Source organism: Stegostoma tigrinum, chromosome 11 (assembly GCF_030684315.1).
Source record: "Stegostoma tigrinum isolate sSteTig4 chromosome 11, sSteTig4.hap1, whole genome shotgun sequence".
NCBI classification, from domain to species: domain Eukaryota; kingdom Metazoa; phylum Chordata; class Chondrichthyes; order Orectolobiformes; family Stegostomatidae; genus Stegostoma; species Stegostoma tigrinum.
Window position 1 is genome coordinate 53,395,987 of NC_081364.1, and position 22,862 is coordinate 53,418,848.

The 22,862-nt window shown below is 37.9% G+C and overlaps 1 protein-coding gene across 1 annotated transcript in view; it reads left to right on the forward strand.

Moving 5' to 3' along the window:
* dnah12 (dynein, axonemal, heavy chain 12) overlaps positions 1 to 22,862 on the forward strand; it is a 318,710-nt gene that overhangs the window by 52,270 nt on the left and 243,578 nt on the right. The window contains exons 13-19 of the mRNA XM_059649958.1: positions 785 to 920; positions 3,767 to 3,892; positions 7,251 to 7,385; positions 10,492 to 10,685; positions 15,532 to 15,778; positions 18,831 to 19,016; positions 19,883 to 20,083. Coding sequence (XP_059505941.1) covers positions 785 to 920; positions 3,767 to 3,892; positions 7,251 to 7,385; positions 10,492 to 10,685; positions 15,532 to 15,778; positions 18,831 to 19,016; positions 19,883 to 20,083 — 1,225 coding nt within the window. The remainder of the gene's footprint in view (positions 1 to 784; positions 921 to 3,766; positions 3,893 to 7,250; positions 7,386 to 10,491; positions 10,686 to 15,531; positions 15,779 to 18,830; positions 19,017 to 19,882; positions 20,084 to 22,862) is intronic.

The window sequence follows — 22,862 nt, forward strand, 5'->3', positions numbered from 1 at the left end:
GTCAGAGAATAGGAATTCTGCAGCAAGTAGCTCAACTCCTGACTACCCAAAGCCTGTCTATTATCTGCAGTCACAAGTCAGAAATGTGACAGAATACTCCCCTCTTGCCTGAATGAGTTCACCTCCAAGAAAACTCAAGAAGCTTGACACCATCCAGGACAAAGCGGCCCACTTGATTGGCACAACATTCACAAACAATGACTCCTTCCACCACTTCAGCAGTGTGACTATCTTCAAGATGCAGCATAAAAATTCATCAAGGCTCCTTAGACAGCATTTGACTAAGTGTGGCATGAAGAAGCCTCGCAAAATTATAGTATATGACAGTCATGGGAAAAATTCCCCACTGGTTGGAATCATACCTGGCACAAAGGTAGTTGGTTCCCATTGTTGGTGGTCTGTCAGCTCAGCTGCCTCTAAGTCCACAACCAGTTCCACCTAGCAGGTCAGGGCAGTATGAACGTGGGAACACCACCACCTGCAAATTCCTTTCCAAGCCACTCATCAACCAGGCTTGGAAATATATTGCCATTCTTTCAGTGTTGCTGGGCTAAAATCTTGGAACTCCCTCCCAAACAACATTGCGGATTTACTTACACAGAACTGACTGCAGTGGTTCAAGAAGGCAGTCCACCGTTAACTTCATGCATAACTTAACGTGAGAATTTCTGAGTGTGCATTTATATCTTTTTCCAAAACATTTGCCTCAATAATGACCAAAAAGTCTTACTAAATTTAAACATACTGACTATAACAATATAATTTTCAATTTTACTTTTTCTAGAATTTGTCATGAATTTGAATATATTGTAGATAAAGCTTTGAATATTCCTGAGACTACAAAGGAGATGCTAGAAGTGATAGATTATGTGAATGAAGCAAAAAGTAAAGGTGTTGCAGCTCTGAATGAAAGAATCAAAGTAAGTATGAAATAAATCACTAAGTAATTAAATACTAGTCAGCCATCTGTGATATTGGCTAGACTGTGAAAATCTAATTAGTTGCCTGAATGTGCAATAATGGTAATATACAACTGCTATAATGTATTCAAATTTGCAATGTCTTCCAGTCTCCATACCTTCCTGCCGACTATTCTCATATTTTTGTCAGCATTTTGTGTCAATATTTCTCTTAATAATTTCATATATTGATTCATAATAAAAATTGCTTGTTACGGCCCTGTATTTATATTCTTCATGGTTGGTTTGGAACACCTTGGTTTTGTATCTCCTCTTTTGTTTGTGAAGAAACAGAAAAAGCTGGAAATATTCAACAGGTTGGGCAGCATGTGTGGAAAGAAAGAGTTAGTGGTTAAACCGGAAATGTTAACTCTGTTACTCTCCACAGATGCTGCCTGACCAGCAGCTATTTCCAAAAATTTATGTTTTTATTTAGATTTCTGCAGGTTTTCTTTGTATCCTACCTCTTCTGACTCTACAGGAGGGCAGCTGATTATAAGAAAATCTAGTTCTTTATTCCTCAAATTTGCCATTGGTTATGGTATTTAATTTTTAATGCTGCTAATAACTTGCAGTATTCTATAAAGATTATGATAAAGTATGAATTTAAAATGGGAGCTGAACACTTTCACTGTGAATACTGTGTGCATTCAAGGGAGGAGCGACTCATTTTTGCCTTTTAATCAGTTTTCTTCCTTTGATCCTATCTGCTATTGTTTATCTACATTTGTATACTTCAACTCTTCCTGTCCCAACATGGCATTGCTATCCAAATATCTGCCCTGCAATGGTGCTTTACCCTTTTGTTTTTTAAGCCTACATTTCCATCACCCCAAACCTCACCCCTGTAATAAGTATAAAGCCCACAGTGTGCAGAAATTGCACTTGCCCGTGAAGGAATACCTTCTGGGGTTCAGGTTGACATATCCATAATTTTAAGGATAAAATAATGTCCTACTTTTGTTTTCAGTAATAGTCCTACACAGTCTACAAACAGTCAACCTAACGGTCCTTCAAAAACTAGTACACGTATCAAAAATACTACTTTGTTTACATGCTGAAGTTTTCCTATCATCAAACATTGGCTACATGTTTAACAGAACTGCACTCTGCATTTATGAAGTCTTGGCCATATAATATACCTGTTTATCATTTCATATTCCTATATGTCCCACAGTAGGAATTATATGTGCAATTTGAAATATTTTCTTATGATATAGGTGGTGTCACTATTTCATGAATGACCATCCATTTCTCGCCAGCAGGGAAAGTCTGGGAAGGCAGTTCAATAGCCCAGGTCTGCACTGTTCACTGAGGTGATCCTTTTTGCTTATCAGGACTTGCTACTCCTCAATCTTCTTGCTGCAGAAAATGTAATTTACTTATAGGAAGAAAAGAGTGACTGGTTCACCTTCTAAAATTTCTGACATATTGATTAAATGCCACAGTTTTTGGCATCTGTTGAGGGAAATAAATTGGCTTTCTTGAGGTAACACAGTGTGGACCTGGAGGAGCACAGCAAACCAGGCAGCATCAGAGGAGCAGGAAAATTGACGTTTCAGATCCTGACCCGAAGTGTCAACTTTCCTGCTCCTCTGATGCTTCCTGGCCTGCTATGCTCTTCCAACTCCATACTGTGTTATCTATGACTCCAGAATCCGCAGTTCTTACTAATTCTTCAAGCTTGAGGTGGTTTTTACTGCAGAAAATTGACAGCTATGGAGGGATATGAACCAAATGCAGGCAAATTGGACTTTAATTGTGAAAACTGGGCAGCATGGACAAGTCAGGCTGAAGGGCCTGTGTCCATGACTCTATGGCTTGTTCCTTTCAGGATGTCCATGGCTTCAGCCCAAAATGTTCACACCCACAATCTGTTCAGTTATGTGGAAGACTGTCACATAAATATTGGCAGGCAGAGGCCTTTGTTATCAATAATGGATCACCATTCCCTATGCCAGTTAGTTACAATCTCTACGTACACACTTCTAGGCTTCTGCCTGTTTGCAACTAGACTGCCATACTGACATTGCTTGAACAAACAACAGTGCAAACAGCGCTTACAATGAGCGTCAGGTCACTTGCTTTTATAGAGTGCAGAGATTACAAGGTGTAGAGCTGGATGAACACAGCAGGCCAAGCAGCATCACAGGAGCAGGAAAGCTTGACATTTCAGGCCTAGACCTTTCTTCATTTCTGAAGAAGGGCCTAGGCCCGAAATGTCAAGTTTTCCTGCTCCTGTGATGCTGCTTGGCCTGCTGTGTTCATCCAGCTCTACACCTTGTTATCTCAGATTCTGCAGCATCTGCAGTTCCTACTATCTCTGAAACCTTTATCAAGTGCAGCAATCTTTTCACAATCCTTGATTTTTGAAATGGTCCTTTTCAACCCACAATCAAAAACACAGAAAAATATAAAGATATGGTCCTTACATAAAATTAGCGTATTATCACTGCAAAGCAGCCAAATTTTGCGTCATTAAAATACTTGACTGAATTTTATACCGAGGAGGTTTAATCATCCACCCTTCACCCAGGCCATCCCATTACCCACACACCTCATAAAATCCATCCCATAAAAAATCACAGTTTTAGAACTTTGTTTTCTTAGTGAATGAATACTAACCTCTTACAAAATCTACCTGTGTACTGTTCTGTAGATTTTTTGGTCCTGAATTCGTATCCAAAAGCTTGAAATGATTTTAGAACTCAATATTAGTGAAATATAAATATTAAAGATGAATTCATATTCCACAGGAGATTCTACACCCAGAACACTTGAGCATATAATTCTTATTTGTTTTACAGGAACTTCGCCGCAGGTTAGAATACCTGTTAGATGTTTATATATTCAATCCTGCAGACCTAGATTTACACGCCACTGTTCTTCTTTGGCCAAAGAACATAAATCCTGTTTTTGATGAAAATGATGAGGTATGTGGAGTAACACCTTGCATTTATATTTGGCCTTCAATATCTCAAGCTTCTTCACAAGTAGAGCTAGGGAAAATAGATGCTGAGCAATATTGTGATCGGGGGAGTGATTCAAAAGTTTTAAGATAGTTTTGAAAAGTTTATGAAGAAGAAAGAAGTCGAGATTGCGTAAATTTAGGGAAGAAGATTGAGTGTGTAGGTTGTGACATTTGAAGTGGGTCAACGTATTTTTTTGTGGGCTCTGTTTTAAAATTTTTCTTGAGGACTACTTTTTTTGGTTTCAGGGTTCTTTTCTCATTGTCATAGTTTCTTGATTCGGAGATGCAGTCATGTCCTAACATTACTTTCTGCACTTAGGCTTTATTTTTATGGATTTCATCTTCAGATATGTAAGATAACATATATACTGAAGATTATATTTTTGTTTGTGTGTATGAATATAATATTTATGCATGTGCTATATATATGTATATTTATTTTTAATTTGTAATCTACTGTATAAATAACAGAAGTCAAAAGGAAAATATCTACACATTGTATTCACTTTTCCACTGAGTAGAAGGCAGTGGAGATATTCCTGGGTCAACATGCTGAGCAAATCAGGATTGATCTGCCTCATTTGAATTTAGCCAATTAACTAAGACACTTAACAGATCCTGCTGCATCACGATGCCAACCATATTCGAAACAATCAGCACCCTTTTATCGGTCTATATAATTTGTTGCCTTTCTTCTAAAATTGCTTTCTTTCTTGCATTTTATTTCTAATGAGCGCAAAATGAAAAGCTTCAACTTTATGCCTTCAGCAATGTTTAAGATATGTACCACCACGCAATTATTTTTAAATAGCATGTTTTGTCAATTTGTTATAAATAAGTTTACCAAACTCCATTTCCAAAGTAAAAATTTGAATATCTTGCAATCAGCTACCTTACTATGAATAGTTTCACAACCCATTGAAAATTAATTGCATGGAGAGAGTACTCTCCTACACTCTTTGGCTTTGTCCTGCTAATTTAAGATCCTTTTCCTCTTAAGTGTTTGCTTAAAGTAAATGCTGATGATCATATCTTAATAATGACTTCCAAGGATCTAATTGTGCACCAAGGAGACCTAATTTGAATTAATGTTGTGAAACCATGTCAAGCACAAGATAAATAAATGGTTTCATTCATACACACCTCACATCTTTGTGAATTTTCCAACGTCTGTCCATGATCATCCATGAAAAATACATTGTATAAGAGGAATGTCAGTTCTAGTTGTTTGTATACATATTAAAGCTGAAGGACAGACATTTTGTTCTCAAATTGAGCTGACTGGGGAAAATTAATCTCCAATGAAATAGAAAATGAAAGGAACTTAGATGGAGCATAGCCCCAAGAGATCATAAAACTACTATATGGATATTAATACGTCAATAACAACTTTTTTGTTTAGAAAAATGTACTTTTTGATGGGATTAGCTTTAAGAAGCATGAGCATGTCTTTGTAGATCTGGTTAGTCATCAAAGTAGCATTCATCTGTCACTCAGAACTACAGACGAAATGCAAGCCATTGAGATGTACCGTTGCATTAAAGAATGTTGGTATTTGTTCTGATTTCATTCAGAAATTACCACAGGGTGGCACAATCTTCCAGAATAGCATCTCTGGGTCAGCCACCTTTTCACACTGATTAAAGCTACTTACTGGAGAGCAGGTTCTTCACTGGGACCTGACCCTACTTCCATAAACCAGAAGTTTCTTTATGGGCATAAAATTCATACTCACAACTGTAACTCAACTATTAATTGGTACTTCTGCAAACTGTCTCTGTTTCTTACCTCCCTTCAAAGTGGCATCAAATAGCAGACCCAAGTGTCCTGAATAGTGACAGCCCGGTCAGCCAGAATATTCGATCAGGTCTGCTAATATATGTTCCTCCCTGCCCACCTTTGCTATTCCTCCATTCATAAATTATGTTCCTAGTTGAAAGACCCAGTGATTGGTGGAACTGGAGCAGTAAGTACAGGAGAGAGAGAATGTGACCAGAGGAGCAGCTCCTCACAGATTATGAGGTGACTTTTCTTTCATTTTCATTATTCATTAATGTTTTGTAGGAATTTTTGCAGCTTTTGACGGTGGATTCACTGCTGTCCCTGCATATTTGTACGTGGAAGTATTGTAATCTATGAGGATATGAGGATAACATAGAACTTCAAAAAAACATAGAGAGATTGGAGGACTGAATGTTTAAGAGGCAAATGAAATTTGATGCAGAGAAGTGTGAAGTGATTCATTTTGGTAAAATAAAACTGGATAAAGGCAATACAAAATAAAGCCTATAAATCCAAACAGTGGATTCTGTGGATTTGTGTCCATAATTCATTGAATATTGCAGAAGGTTGAAACAGAGGTTCATAAAATGTACCTTATGGTGGGCTTTACAAATAGTAACCAACTTACAATAAATCTGTATTAAACATTGGTTTGATATCAACTTGTTTATGGCATGTAGCTCTGAGCACCTAGCTGTAAAAAGGATGTGGTTATATTAGGGAGAGTGCAAAGAAAGATTCACAAGAATGGTTCCAGGGTTGGGGAACTTCAGTTACACAGGTTGATTGAAGAAGTTGTGGCTGTTCTCCTTGAAGAAAAAATATCTGAGAGGAGATTTGATTGAGCTTTCAAAGTCTTGAAGGATCTAGACAATATTTCATTGGTTGAAGGATCAAGAACCAGACCACGCTGATTTGAAGTGATTGGCAAAAGGATCAATGGCAATGTGATGAAAAATGTTTTATGGAGCAAATGATTACGTTCTGAAATACACTATCTGAGATTGTGGTTGAGGCACAAGCAATAAGTGCTTTCAAAAGAGATTATTATATGAAAAAAAAAGAATTTGCAGGGCTTTTGGGATTAAACAGACAGGTGAATATTCTTACAAAGACCTGGCATAGACATGTCTGGCTAAATAGCATCAGTCTGTGCTATAGCCATTCTATGATTCGAAGAAATTTCAGAAGAAAATTTAAACTATAAATAGAGGAAAGTATTTGGGAAGTCAAAACTTCAAGGTTTTTTGCCTGAACGTAAACTAACATGTGTAGGGTCACCTATATGTGACTGGCTCATGCAGTTGAGCTTGGAATGTACTGATTTTGAGTAGAACAATTATATTTAATGATTAAAATTTTAGTAAACATTTTAGATGTTTAATAGTACATATAAAACATTTGGCTTATAGTTAAAATAGTCTACTGATTAGAGAGTTTTTGTTTTATATTCAATTCATTATATTCAAAATAGTCAATCCACATTGTTTAAATCATGTAATTTGAATATTTATTCTTTTATTTTTGTGATTGTACAGCTGATTGAGAAAGCAAAGCTGAAAGGAGAGACTGAGCTATTGGCTAAACGAGAGAAACTCATTGTGGAACTGGAAAAGCTTTCCCGGCGCTCTGAAGAGTTTGCACAGTGTTCTGAGCTTGACTTGATGCAGCAGGTTCGAGAAACACACCTAATATTCTACTCACTGATCTGACAATTCAAATCTCAGTTTAACCATTTTAATAAACCTAGTTTATTGGATTTTAAGACAAAAGCATTGGAATTTGAACAAACTCCATTAAACCTGTATTCTCTTGATCTGGATATTAGAGAAATATTTAGCTGTTTATTTCTTTGCATCTCAATCAGATGTCTTCATTCTTGAGTCTGAATCAATGACTTGAGATTGCATTTTGAAATCTGTTGTAGCTTGATTTGATAATATATTTGCATCACATAGGTGTAGTGGCACAACTGTCATGTTACTAAGTTCATAATCCAGAGGCTGAGACAAGTTCACACTCCTATTACAGCATCTGCAAAATTTAAAAGCAGTTAATAATATAAATCTGGATTTAAAAGGCTACTTCGAAACAAAGAACTTTGGGTGGATAAACAGGAGGCCAAAGCGTTGACTTTCTCCTTTCCTCCAGAAACTCTTTATCTGCAGCAAACCATTTCAACTCCCCCTCCCATTCCGCAGACGACATGTCCATCCTGGGCCTCCTGCAGTGCCACAACAATGCCACCCGAAGGTTGCAGGAACAGCAACTCATATTGCACTTGAGAACATTGCAGCCCAATGGTATCAATGCAGACTTCATAAGCTTCCAGAAATATTATCCAGCAACCACGAATTAATTGTAATGTAAACAGAAGTTGCCTTCAAGCAGAGATCAACAAATTCTTGATCTCACAAGGAATCAAGGGCTACGGGGAGTGTGCAGGGAAGTGGAGTTAAAATGTCCATCAGCCATGATTTAAATGGCGTAGTGGACGTGATGGGCTGAATGGCCTTACTTCCACTCCTATGTCTTATGGTCTTATGGTCTTATGCTGGAAAAGCTCAGCAGGTCTGGCAGCATCTGTGAAGAAAATTTAGAGTTAATGTTTCGGGTCTGGGGACTCTTCTTCAGAACATCTGAGGAAACGTCGCTGGACCCAAAACACTAACACCATGCATCCAGAGGGAAATAGAAGCTACAAACAGGACACCCAGAAGCTTCTTCTCTAAATTCTTTAGATCCTGTCACTCTGAGCTGAGAAGGTTGAGTCTTTTCGAAGCAGAATTTTGTCTGCAGTCTTAGGCACCTAGGCCCAAATACCTATGGTCTACCAACAAAATCTTCCGGATCAACAGGATCAACAACAGAGCAAGTTCCCTCCACTATGTTATGGAGGCTGGGACTACACTTTGATTTAGTAGTGGGGAAAGAAAAGAAATAAACTTACTAAGGATATACGAGTGGAATGGATGTCACATCATTGTGAATAATATTGCACATTTACAGGTATATGTTCACTTACACTCGTAAAATGTCTGCTGTAGTTTCTTTTTAGCTGCTGGAACTGGTGAAAATGCACTGCTTTGCGAGATTAGCAGCCTCTTTAGACATCCCAAGGTTGGAGGGAATTGTAGTGGTCAAACATTGCTCATCTTTCGCAAGCAACCAACTCCTCAATTACAGTTAGCAACAGATGTCATGGATCCTTGAAACCTCATGTTGTTGATGTATCCAAGGCAATTGCAATTGCAGGGATTGTGGTAAGGTTTGCATTGCATAGCTTATGCACTCTTATCCCATCCTTGAGGGAGAGGACACTATCAGTGATGATTCCACAGTCTCTGCAAGCAATTTTTATTCTATTTTTCAGCTTTTCAAGGGGACACAATGCTATTCAAGGCTGGGAAGTGCACAATGGAAAGTCCCCACTTCTAATTTTCCTTAAAGCTCAGTGGCCTGCCAAAAGAAGCTGTGTAAATTGTTGCCTCTTTCAGGTTAAATGCTGACCTGTTGCCACACTGAAGGATTTCACAGCTGTTTAACTGTCTGAAACATTGAAGGTCAACCAATGATGGAAGGGTGCCTCAATTCCTCTCAACTTTCTGTTTATAATGAGGGGATCCACTGCATAACACTTAGATACTAGATGCTGGCTAAAGCCTTAAAAGCCAACCAACCTCAGTGCCATGCATTGTTACTGCCCTGTCTCATTGACCGCAGTTTTGTCCCAAATAAAAAGGGGGACCTGAAAATCACGGATTCTTTTAGTTGCGATCATCTGAAGATAACGAGTATGCAATCATATAGATAAGAAAAAAATTACTCATCAACTGAAAAGTCTAAGGAGTTCGAGAAATAACAAGACTCACAAGTAATCTGGATTAACCAGAGACTGCTTGCTATGTAACCAGCAGAGAAAAAAAGTCTAAATCTAATTTATTATTCCTAGACATTGGTTTCTGCAAGGTTCTTACTGGCCCTTCATCCTAGCCGGTGCATAGCTCTAACATGGTCTTTTGGATGTAATTTCAACAGAAGATATTGTCTCCACAAGGACAGTGTTGTGATTACTCCTAACAACTGTGTAATAGACAGATGCATTTTGCACAGGTAGATTTATGAGCGCCAGGTCAAGTGGAGTTTTCACTTCTGTTAGTTCTCATCACCTGGAAGCCTACCTTTTGGACTGGTGCTGATGCTGATACTGCCAGTTCTGAAACCTCAGTAGTGCCATCCGGACAGATGGCCAGGAAATAGTGTATATAGCAGGTAAGTAGTTTAAAAAAAAAATCACAGGGCTGAGAGTCAGACCATTTTGAGAAGACTGTTGAGTCTGTATGTTCTACCTTCCTTGCTGGGACCCTTGTTTATACCATGGAATCTTACCCCTCGGCTGTGGCATGAAGGCCACTTTTAATTAGCAGTCTCCCCACTCACATAAACTGGCCCCCTAATTAGATATTTATGTAAATCACTTGCCAATCTGCTCGTGTCTGGCAGATTTTCTGCATACAGTCTAACATTTGTGGAGTTGATCCAATCTGTTTGGAATTCAATCAGTTTTCCCTGCCCTCCAACCACTTACATGATGACTTGTAAAACATATACTAATAATTCTAGACAGAAGGTTTGTTTTTGCTTTTGTAAGAAGAGTAATTTACCTTAAATTACAAGTTAAAATAGTTCCTGGTCAATAACATGTTTTACATATAAACATTTAGACTGCATATTTTTATTCACAAAGTATTCTTAGAATGTGATATATTTTGTTTGCAGTATGTGAATGATGTGCGGACAGTACAGAAGAGGTTACAAGATGCAGAAGAGTTAATTGAATATATCAACAGTGAAGAAGCTCTCTTCAAATGGGACCTGACCACCTATCCATTGGCTGAAAATATCAAAATCACCACTGAACCATACCAAAAGCTTTTTGCCCAGATTCTAAAATGGCAACGCAATGAGAAAAGGTAAGTGACGTGAAAAATGATAAAAAGATGACCCAAGGGTAAGCTATGATACAGAGACTATGATAAAATAAAGTACTGTAGGAGGTTGTTCTGGATCTGCAATGTTTTTGCACCTGTTTGTTAACATTTCTATAATACTTTCTAATAGAACCAAACTTTATCGAGAGATTATAAGTATGAACAAATACTCCAGCAGTATTTGTGAAGAGAGAAGCATTATTAACATTTTCAGTCCAAAACAGAGACCACAGCTTTGTTCAGTACTTTGGTTTTATATACAGATAAGGAGATTGATCACATGTAAAGGAATTTGGGCCAGTTTAAAAGATGATTACAGTCATGTGCTTGATGAAGTTAGAGATATTAGTATAGCTTTTATTGTCTCAGGTATATCACAGTAAAGATCCATTTACTCTGGACCAATATTGTACCATGACCCTCCTTGACATAACAAACATGGCATATGCAATTTTCCATGCCACTTATGCTGGATTTGCCCAATTGCTGTAAATTAATTCTGAAATATGGAAAAGTTTTTGATGTGAACCTAGACGGACTAATAGTTAAGCTAGAACCATTCAAGCTCATTTCATGTAGTGGTTTACTAAATGACAATCCAAGCTACATCCTATAATTGTAGGACCAGTAAGTGTGCTTAACTACTTGACTGTGTTTGGCACAAATAATTGATGGTGACCTGAGCAGTAGGTCCATTGTAAAGCAAAAATCTATTTTTTGAGATAACAAGGTGTAGAGCTAGATGAACACAGCAGGACAGGCAGCATCATAGGAGCAGGAAAGCTAATGTTTCGGGTCTCGACCCTTCTTCAGAGATTCATAGAGGTTCTCTGAAGAAGGGTCTTGGCCTGAAACGTTAGCTTTCCTGCTCCTATGATGCTGCCTGTCCTGCTGTGTTCATCTAGCTCTACACCTTGTTACCTCAGATTCTCCAGGATCTGCAGTTCCTACTGTCTCTGCATCAATTTGGGTGATTCTTGTTCAGGGAAAAGAAAATATAAACAGCATTTGTGGAGAATTGTTATTCATGTGAGATCAAAACATTTATATCCTTGTTACAGTTAAATTTATCAACGATGAATAATCTTTATTTTTAATCAAATTTAATTTGTGTAACAGGCCCACGTAGACACCGTAAATGAATTCGGAGTAGTACATTCAAGCCTTGTACAGAGCTTTTTCATTATTTACACTCAGTGTGTAAAATTATATATGCTATTACGACCAAGTCACGAAGAATGCAACACCACCCTTCTCCCATTGCTCCATAGGTCACAATATAAAATAAAAATGCATTCTTTCATTACCAAGATAACCAATTAAATATCATCTACATCAAGTTTTAAACAACAAGGTCTGTCAATCAGGTTTTGCAATAAACGCAATTATTGGTTTATTATCAAAACAAGTTGATGGGAACCTGGAATTCAGTTACTAGTGGTGCATCGCAAGGACCTGTTTTGGGGCCACTGCTGTTTGTCATTTTTATAAATGACCTGAATGAGGGCGTAGAAGGATGGGTTAGTAAATTTGCGGATGACACTAAAGTCGGTGGAGTTGTGGATAGTGCGGAAGGATGTTGCAGGTTACAGAGGGACATAGATAAGCTGCAGAGATGGGCTGAGAGGTGGCAAATGGAGTTTAATGCGGAAAAGTGTGAGGTGATTCACTTTGGAAGGAGTAATAGGAATACAGAGTACTGGGCTAATGGTAAGATTCTTGGTAGTGTGGATGAGCAGAGAGATCTCGGTGTCCATGTGCATAGATCCCTGAAAGTTGCCACCCAGGTTGATAGGGTTGTTAAGAAGGCATACGGTGTGTTAGGTTTTATTGGTAAAGGGATTGAGTTTTGGAGCCATGAAGTCATGTAGCAGTTGTACAAAACTCTGGTGTGGCCGCACTTGGAGTATTTTATATAATTCTGGTCGTTGCATTATAGGAAGGATGTGGAAGCATTGGAAAGGGTGCAGAGGAGATTTACCAGGATGTTGCCTGGTATGGAGGGAAGGTCTTATGAGCAAAGGCTGAGGGACTCGAGACTGTTTTCGTTAGAGAGAAGAAGGTTAAGAGGTGACTTAATAGAGATGTACAAGATGATTAGAAGATTAGATAGGGCGGACAGTGAGAGCCTTTTTCCTCAGATGGTGATGGCTAGCACGAGGGGACATAGCTTTAAATTGAGGGGTGAAAGATATAGGACAGATGTCAGAGGTAGTTTCTTTACTCAGAGAGTAGTAAGGGCATAGAATGCCCTGCCTGCAATAGTAGTAGACTCGCCAACTTTAAGGGCATTGAAATGGTCATTGGATAAACATATGGAAGATAATGGAATAGTGTTGGTTAGGCAGGCTTCAGATTGGTTTCACAGGTCGGCACAACATCGAGGGCTGAAGGGCCTGTACTGCGCTGTAATGTTCTATGTTCTATGTTCTAAAACTTATTCAATAAAGATTCAATTGTTTGCTCGCAAAGTCAGTAATATGGAAGATCAATGTCAATCCCTGTAAATATTTCCAAATACACACACACACACGCATACTCTCACTCTAAAGGAAATGAAAGAAAAAACAAAAAAAACTCATCAGAGATTGGCTTTCTGATTAAAGTAAAAACACTTTTGCAAAGCGGTTCTTCTCAAAGACAAAAGGATAAAGTGTAGAATTCTTGTATCACCTTCAGTGAAGTCAAAATACACATAACCATTTAGCTTCTCTGCTATTTCTCTATTTCCTGTTATGTTTGTCCTCACTTGGTCTGTAATGGAGCCATATCCGCCTTAGACAAACATTTTTGTTTTACATACCTATAGAAATAGCTGTTTTTTGCCAGTTGCGTTTGTCCCTTCCTTATGAATTTTTTGGTCCCCAGGTCAGTTGGCTGAACAGCTGGTTTTACAATGCGGAGTGATGTCATCAGCACGTGTTCAATTCCCGTACATAGTCAGGTTACCATGAAGGAATCTCTTTCTTAGTATCTCCACTCCCTTGAGGCATGGTGACCTCAACAAGTCGAATTACCAACAGTTATCTCTCTTAATGAGAGAGCATCCCTCAGGTCATTTAGGGCTGTGGCAATTTACCCTTTACCTTACAAATCCCATCCTTTATTATCAACACAAAACCACACCTCTTGATGAGGCACAAATACAACATTTGAAAGGCATCTGGATGGCAATATGAATAAGAAGGGTTCAGAGCGACTAGATTAATTTAGGATATCTGGTCAGCATGGATGAGTTGGACCAAAGGGTCTGTTTCTGTGCTGTACGTCTCTATGATTCTATGACCCTAATTGTTCCTGAGTCTGTTGCTGTAATTTTCTGATATGTGCGATCAAGTAACTAATCACACATGTCTCTGATGTCTTGCAGACAAGGCTTGCTCCGGACTTAAAATTTTGTGATCTTTCTTTAGTTAATCTTTCAAAAGAACAAATAGATTTCACCCTGAACTCAACAGTTTGTTCTTTCCAAGCTTTCCTCAACTCAGCTTGTTCTTAGCAGGCTATTCTCAAATTGAACATTTTCTTAGCAGGCTTCCTCCAACTGAACCAAATGAAAAACAAGAACCTTCTCCAAGCGAGTCACTATTTGAAAACAGCCCCAGCAGACATCTACAGCAAAACAAGCAGTTATCACCATTCAGAGATAACAAGGTGTAGAACTGGGTGAACACAGCAGGCCAAGCAGCATCAGAGGGGCAGGAAAGTTGAAGTTTCGGGCCTAGACCCTTCTTCAGAAAAAATTTATCACCATTCAGGTGGTTTACAGGAAGCCTTGTTAAATCTCCAGAGTCCACAGTGTACTTTCAATGACCACTTTTAAAGAAACCACTCCAAATATTCCCAAAAAAGAAAACAATAAAGTCCATTTTTCATGATGCTTCAAAACTTAAGTCTTCCAAGCAATATTAAACATAAAGCGTCTTAGATGTATGTTTATTCAGCTAGTTGAAGTTTCTGAGTAAAGATTATTTCTTTAAATTGCAAGAAGAGATGGATTAATTTTAGCCTATTACTAAGTTGTTTTGGGATTGTGGATGGCGAGGGAATGCCTTTTTCATAATTTAGGACAGGGTTAGTTTGGTTGGATAACTATTCATTTTTGAGAATCTGATAAAAGCATGGGAAATATAGGTTGGATATTGACTGTCTGGCTTAGCTATGGGCATTTTGTATTCTAGCTATATGGTATTATAGGAAAGGAACCCATACTCTGAGGTGGCAGATATGATTTAGCAACTAATCTGATGTTTGACTATTTATCACAGGCTTGGAACTAACCTAACAAAGGAAGTTAGATACATTTAGCATAATTAAACCAGAAAGCACAGGTATTAGTCTTTTGTTTCTTAAGCATTTGGTAAGGCATTGAGTACCTTAAGAATTGCTGTTGGGAATAAATAGAAACCAGGCAAAAACAATGTAAGGAGTGCACGACGACATCAACACCTCACCCACCTTTTCCCACGGTCACCCTTTGCCCAAGTTTGGCAGAGTCTGCAGAAGCTACATTGGATTATACAGCCACCTGTAGACTCATCCTGAGAGTGGAAGAGGGTCATCCTCTTCTGCAAGGGACTGCAAATGATGATGATGATGTTTCTTAAACTGGACTAAAAGGATGTGAAGTCATTGGATGAATTATTATGGTTTTAGGATGGCATGTTATGATCCTAAAAAAGGGTAGTTATTCAAGAAACTCATTCCAATGCTTGGAAAAATGTATTTATCATAATAGATCTACTTTTTGCATTTATGTTTTACACGTGGAAGCTCATCCTAACTTATTGCTATAACAGAGTTCCACAGTATATTCTGGTTTCTTAAGGTGGATGGATGGCTCTTTCCTTGACCTCAATGGAGAAAGCATGGAGGCAGAAGTAGATGAATTCTTTCGTGAAATTTACAAGATGCTGAAATTCTTCCGGCAAAAGCAAAAGAAGGCAGAACTAGAAAAAAAGAAGTCAGCTCCGCGCCGACGGTTGGTTGATGAGGAAGAGGTGGAAGAAGAAAAGAAGGAGAGTGCAAGTGTTACAATGTGTAGTGTAGTAATGGCTCAAATCAAGGACTTTAAGGTATTAGAAATAGTAAATGTGTTAAACTAATAACATCAGTAAATTGAAGGTGTGGCTTTGAGTTTCATTTTCTATCCTCTCCAGATTGGCTGGAATAGTAGCATATGAAGCATGAAATGTGAAAACCTTACCTTTTAGTTTAACATCCCTGATCTAGCCAGGAGGTTTACCTATCTTTCCTTCCCTGCCAGCCACGTATAAATAAAGATGGGCTGGATGCTACGTTTTCTTGTCTTCTGCTGCTAACCCTAGCAGCCCGGGGATAGTCAGGACAGGAGTGTTGATATATCCTGTGTTAACCCAATCCAAGACCTTGTGCATGAAATTTAAGCCTGGTCATGAGGGTTTTAATGATTATAAATGGTTTCTTTGACTTCAGAGACTTCCAATGAGGGAGCTGTTATGCATAGAAAACAGACTGAGCTTCTGGTAGGATCAGTGCACTTGGTGAAAGTCTTGACCCAAGTGTTCTCAAGTCTGTAGAGGAAAATTGAAGTCACCAGCACAAAAACTGACATCATAGTTTCCCTTAACATTTTCTCTGTTTTCCATTTCTCTAAAAGCTTGTTTATAGGCTATTAAAGGATGAGATTCTCTTGTCCTTTATTTGCAGGTGTTGTCTGCTACCAATGGCCTAATCTTAGCAAATTCCATTCAGTTATTATCCCTTTGGTCTCCTATCCTAAAATGGCTTTGAGCTAAGCAGCATCTCAATTTTGAAATTCCAACTACTCTTTCCAGATCCCTTGTATGCCTTGCCCCTCTCCATCTCTGTAATCTTCTCGAGTCCCACAACTTCCCATTATTTCTGAGTGCCTGCAGGCCTGTGAATTGAACATACCCAGCTTTAATCATTCCATCATGGACTGTCACACTTCAGTTGCCTAGGACCTAAGCTCTGGACCTGTACCTTTTGATCTATCTACTTTGGTTTTTGCCTTTAGGACACTCCATAATACTTAGTAATTTGACCAAAGTTTCAGCCACCTGTCTTAATTTTTCCACATGTGGCTCTATGGCAGGTTTAAGGCGAAGAAGGAAATCTTTAAAAGGGACCTAAGGGCAAACTTTTTTACACAGAGGGTGGTGCTGCCAGAAGATGTGGTACATTGGGTACATTTGCAACATTTAAAATACATCTGGATGTGGTGAGGAAGGTTTGGAGGGATACTGGCCAAATGCTGGTAAATGGGGCTAGTCCAATTTCAGAAATCCTGATGGCATGGAAGAGTTGGGCTGAATGGCCAGTTTCTGTGTTGCATGACTCAATGACTCTGTCATATTTTGTTCTATTATACTTCTTTGAAGTGCATTGGAAAATTTTATCACATTAAACCTGTTGAATCAATATAGTAATGTATACAATAAAGAATGTATGTCTAACCGTACAAACATTCCCTCAAAATTCTGAACCTCAGTGTTCTTGGTGAACTGCTGAAGAGTTGGCATTAATGGAAAAAATTGACTGTTTACCATTTTCCCTTCAGTGTTTCTGCTAAAAGTACTGAGGAAGATTAGAGGTATTCCATGAAGAGTCTCATTTAACATGTTTTATAACTTGAATTCAAGCACCAAAGTAGTTGAGTAATTTTTCAAGATGTATTCAATGAATTATGCTTCTTTTATTAAAAGCCAAAATTCTTCAGCATGAGGAAGATACCAAAAGACACCGTTCACATTAGTTAATAACTGATAATCTGAAATGTTATTCTCTTCTAACTGATCATTCATGGCAATTACAGGTTGAAAATAATTATGGAAATCTGTTTCAGATATTTCTGTTCAACTTTGCCCAGTTTCCTGGTGTAAATATTGCTCAGTATAATGTAAAACTACACTAAATAGTAGATTACAAATATGAATTCTGGGCTGTGCAAAAACATGTGCTTTCAGTCCAGGAAAGAATTATAATTGATAATTGGACAAGGGAAAAAAGGGACAAAACAGCCAGACTCCCTGAGCGGAATTTAATGTAGATGATAGAAACTGTGTTACTTCTTTTCAGTAAGATTTGTTACTGCCAATTACTTCACTGGGCAGCAGCAGATCTTCCCCAGGATCAAACACCCGAAGAAAACAAGTCTGAAACTCACCAGTGAATCAGAGGTTGACAATGCTTGCTTGGCAAGATATGAGTATAATAGAATCATACCAAGCCCGGATTCATCAAGGAGCCCACGTCACAAGTGAATGTGGCAGAAAGAGGATTGGAGTTGTCATAGAGGTAGTTAGTCAACAGCAGTAGAAATGGGTGGCTGTCAGTGGACTTCACCTACAGGTGTTGAGTCCCTTGATCAAGCATTATGTACTTTTGAATGAGGGAACCCCACACCCCTCGGAAACCTGCAAGTAACTTGACAGTATTTTATTTTGAGCTTGCTGAATGGTCCTTGTTTTAGGTGATGAGACCCTTAAGTGTGCATTAATTGCTCAACTAAATGCTGACTTATCAGCAGTATGGGAAGGCTGTGCAAGAGCCTTCCTGCCACAAACTTAATTCAGGCAGAGAAGGGAAGACGGGCGGTCCTCACTGTCCATCTCATTGTTTGCCGTTACTTGATATCTTGGTACATTGCATGAATATATAAAAGCTAGTAAAATATTGAAGTTTTGCTTGTGACGATTAAACCATTTACCACCAAGACTCAATACCTTCAGGAAAGGAGGGCTGAATAATCAAAGGAGTGGAGATTCTATCTTTTAAACTATTTTTAATTAATTTATATTTTGGCGTCATAAAATTATATTATGATGTGGCAATTTTATCAACACTGGGAAAGGCTACTTTGGCAAAATGGAAATTAAGTTCATCATGCTACATTGTTTTAAACCCTAATGATGTAGTCATTATCCCCCTTAATCCACTAATCAAACAGAACATCAGATATTACTGTTGGTTCAAGCTATGAAATTATGATACTCTTTTCAAATTAAAATTGACTTTTACACTCTTGAGCAGACAAAAATTAAATAACACTAATAATTCACTCATGCATGCAGTTTTGTTGGCTATTAAACAGATATTTTGCTTTGATTTTTTTTCTATTTCAAGGAAGTTGTTCCTCTTGTATCTATGCTATGTAACCCTGGTATGAGACCTCGTCACTGGTCACTGATGTCTGAAATTATGGGCTATGATTTGACTCCAGACTCAGGAACAACTCTGAGAAAAATGTTAAAACTGAATCTAACTCCATTCTTAGAAAAGTTTGAAGAAATTAGTGCTGCTGCCACCAAGGTAAATGTAAATCTATATTAAGTAATAGATTATAAAGTACATAACATGTTGCATGTAGAAATGCTGCTGTTGGCTGTAAAGCACTTGCAAACATTCTAAAGTTGTGAAATGTACAGAATATAAAGGGTTCCAATTCAGAAAGGATCTGATAGGATGTCAACTCTTTAAAGACTATTTATAAACTATTTACCAAGATGATTTCATGAAATAATGCACTGAAATCAATTGTGCAAAGTGAAGAAGTTGTAATTGTTGTTCTTGATATAGAGTAAAGTCAGGGGAGATGTAATGAAATTATTTAAAATTATGAAGGATCTTTATAGGATAGCTCAGATTTCTGCTGATAGTGTTAATTAGAGGTTGAGAACCAGAATCAGAGAACATCAATTTGAACTAATTGTCAAAAGAACAAAGGAACTGTGAAAAGAATTATTTTCCATATATATTATACTCTAATATATAACTATGACATTTTCTGGAAGCTGATTCAATAGTGACTTTCAAAAAGAATTGAATATATGGAAAGGGATCTGTCAGGCCTATGTGGAAGAACAGGAGAGTAGTACTAATTTAGTAGGTTTTCAAAGAGTCAGTGCAGGCTTAATATGTTGAATGACTTCTTACTGTGCTCTATTCTATACATATTCATTCTTATCTTTCTTACTTTCTTTGTGGAAATCTTGTCTTTTTATTCAATCTTAAGAACTAAATTTGTAATATTACACCGTTGTATGTACAGCAGCCCAAAATATAATGTAGCATTTAAAAATATACTGATATAACATTAAATTATATTAAATAAAACATTGAAGCAGAAAATAATTTTTGAACAAAATAAGATGTTATTTAATTGTATCTTTCTTTAGGAATTCTCTTTGGAAAAAGCAATGCAAACCATGGAAGAAGCATGGGAGACAATAATCTTTAATACAAGTTTATATCGGGATACTGGAGTCTCCATTTTATCTGCTGTGGATGAGATTCAGGCTATCCTTGATGATCAAATTATCAAGACACAGACAATGAGAGGGTCACCATTCTGTAAACCCTTTGAAATGAAAATCAAGGTGAGTAGATTTGAAAATAGTATATCAATAAAAGTTACTGGAGAGGACATACATCACAACTAGAAATGAAAAACAAGTAAAAAGCAGAGGTAATTTTGTGACGTTGTTTGAGTGATAGGAGACAGAGTATGGGATAAAAGGAATAGTCCATTGATTAGTAGATTAGTCAAGTTGAGTTGTGCAGGCATCTTTACTGGCCTTTCGGCCTTTCCTCCTAATTGCCAGTGATTTATATGAAGAAACTGAGGATTTGGTATCCATGTTTGCAGATGATACAAAGTTAGGAGGCCTAGTAGGTTAGAAAGTTGTGAGCAAGAAGTTGTGAAGTATCCTGAGCAACTTAAAAAGAACTATAGAACCATGGAAATAAATCAGCACAGAAGTGGACTATGCTGTCCCAAACATACCAAGATGCTCTTTCTAATCCCATCTTTCTGCATAGCCTTACAGTTCGCAGTATTTAAGGTGCAGATCTTTTAAAAGAATTTAGGGTCTCTGCTTCCACCACCAACGCAGACAGCGAATTCCAGACACACACCACCCTCTGCATAAAAAAACTTCCTCATGTCTGCTCGAATCTTTCTGCCATTTAGTTTGAATCTACGATTCTTGGTTTTTCAACTCTTTGCCAAAGGAAACAGGTTTCTCCTGTCTATTCTATCTCTACCCCTCATAGTTTTGTATACCTCAATGATATTGCCCACCGGTAATATGATTGTTCTCTGCTCCAAGGAAAACAACCCCAACCTCTCCAATCCAAACAGTGTGGGTCCCAACACCAAACCCTGCGGAACACTTTGTGAACCAGTGTTCTAATATTGAAGGTAGCCATCAAACATTACTCTTTTTTTCCTGTTACTAAACCAACATTACATCCAATTGAACACATTACCCTGTGTCCCATGAGCTTTTAATTTTTTTGACTCATCTGCCCCTGTGAGAACTTGTCGATTGCCTTACTAAAATCCATGTCGACAACATCCCCTGTGTTAGCCTCATCGATCCTCCCTGTTACTTCTTCAAAGAATTGAATCAAACTTGCAAAGCACGGCCTTCCCTTAACAAAGCCATGCTGACTAGTCCATACCTTGCTAAGTGACAGAACATCCAATCTCTTACGATTGATATTAGTAATTGCCAAATGCCGAAGTAAGACTAACTAGCCTATAATTGTTTGGCATTTCCTTTTTACCCTTTTAAAACAATGAGACTACATTTTCATTCTTCCAACCCTCTGGTCCCTTCCTGTGTCTTGTGAAGATTAGAAAAGTAATCCTCGGAGTATTTGTTATTACCTCCCTGACGTCCTTCAACATGTTAGAGAACAGTTCATCCAGCCTTGGCAACTTATCCACTTTCAAGAATTCCAACTCCTCTAACACTTCCTCTCTCATTATGATTATTTTGTCCAATATTTCACACTGCTCCTCTTCAATTATTATAGAACATCCTCCCTTTCCTTTGTGAATATAGAGACAAAAAAAATATTAAAAATTCTTCCTATATCCTCTGCATCTTTGTACAAATTCCCATTCCTCATCTCTGGTGCGTCCCACTTTTTCCTTAACTATCTTTTTAAAAGATTGGACAAAACTATCAGATGAATTTCAGTCCAGGGAAATTTGAAATCATCCGTTTTCGATCTGAGGAAGACAAATAGGATTTTTTTTAGTGATGTAAACTACGACTTATGTGGGAGCAGAGGAATTTAGGAAGAATGGTCACTGGACTCAAAATATTAACATTGTTTTCGCCCACAGATATTGCTAGACCAGAAGAATTTCTCCAGCAATTTCTGCTTTTGTTTGTTCCACTTGGAAGGAATATATGGGGTTTCAGACAGTGAGGACAGAATAGATGAAAATGCAGATGTTGATTTTTCTGTCCTTGATTAGACGGGATGTGATTAAGAAGTTTTTGGATATAATTAAGAAATGGTCTAAGGTATCACAGAGGGAGTAATCAATCTGAAATGCTGAAGGAAGCGGAAGGAAAATATTTTTGATTGTGACATCATGTTGGAGATGGTAGAGGGTTGATATGTCAGTGGATGATCTATTATACATGATTCTGGTGAGATGGAACTGTCAATGGAACCCTCTTATTGTTCTTGAAGCGAAGAAAAGGGATGAAGAAAATGCAGAAAATGGGATGGGCATAGGCAAACTCCATTGGGAGGACTATTTTTGGGCTGGTCAATGGAGGAAAAGGAATGGCATATTAGAAGCTCTGATATAGAAGGATGCCTCATTAGAACAAATTTGATTGAGATAACAAAAGCAGAGGAATGAAATGGTATCATTCCAGAAAGTAGAGTATGAGAAAGTGTAGTGAAGGCAGCCAAAAGAATGTTGACTCTCATAAATAAAACTAGAAGTAGGAGGAAATTGTGGCCGATATTGTTCTCTGATAAAAGCAAAATACTGCCTTGACTGGAAGTCTGCAAAATACTTGATTGCTAGAAATCTGAAATAAAACAGCCTGCTGGAAAATCTCAGCAGGCCGGCCAGCAACTGTAGAGAAAGGAACACTGTTAAAATGTTGATTCCAAATACTTTGGACACAAAATACTAACTCTGTTTCTCTCTTCACTGATGCTACCAGACTAGCCAAGTTTGTGCAACATTTTCTGTTTATAGATATTTTCCTAATCAATCCATTCAGTGATACTATTATACACCTCTGGAGCAGATAAGATCTGGCCTCCTAGCTCAGAGGTAGGGATACCACCACTGCTTTGATTTCAATGCATCAACAACAATAATATTTTTATTTCTGT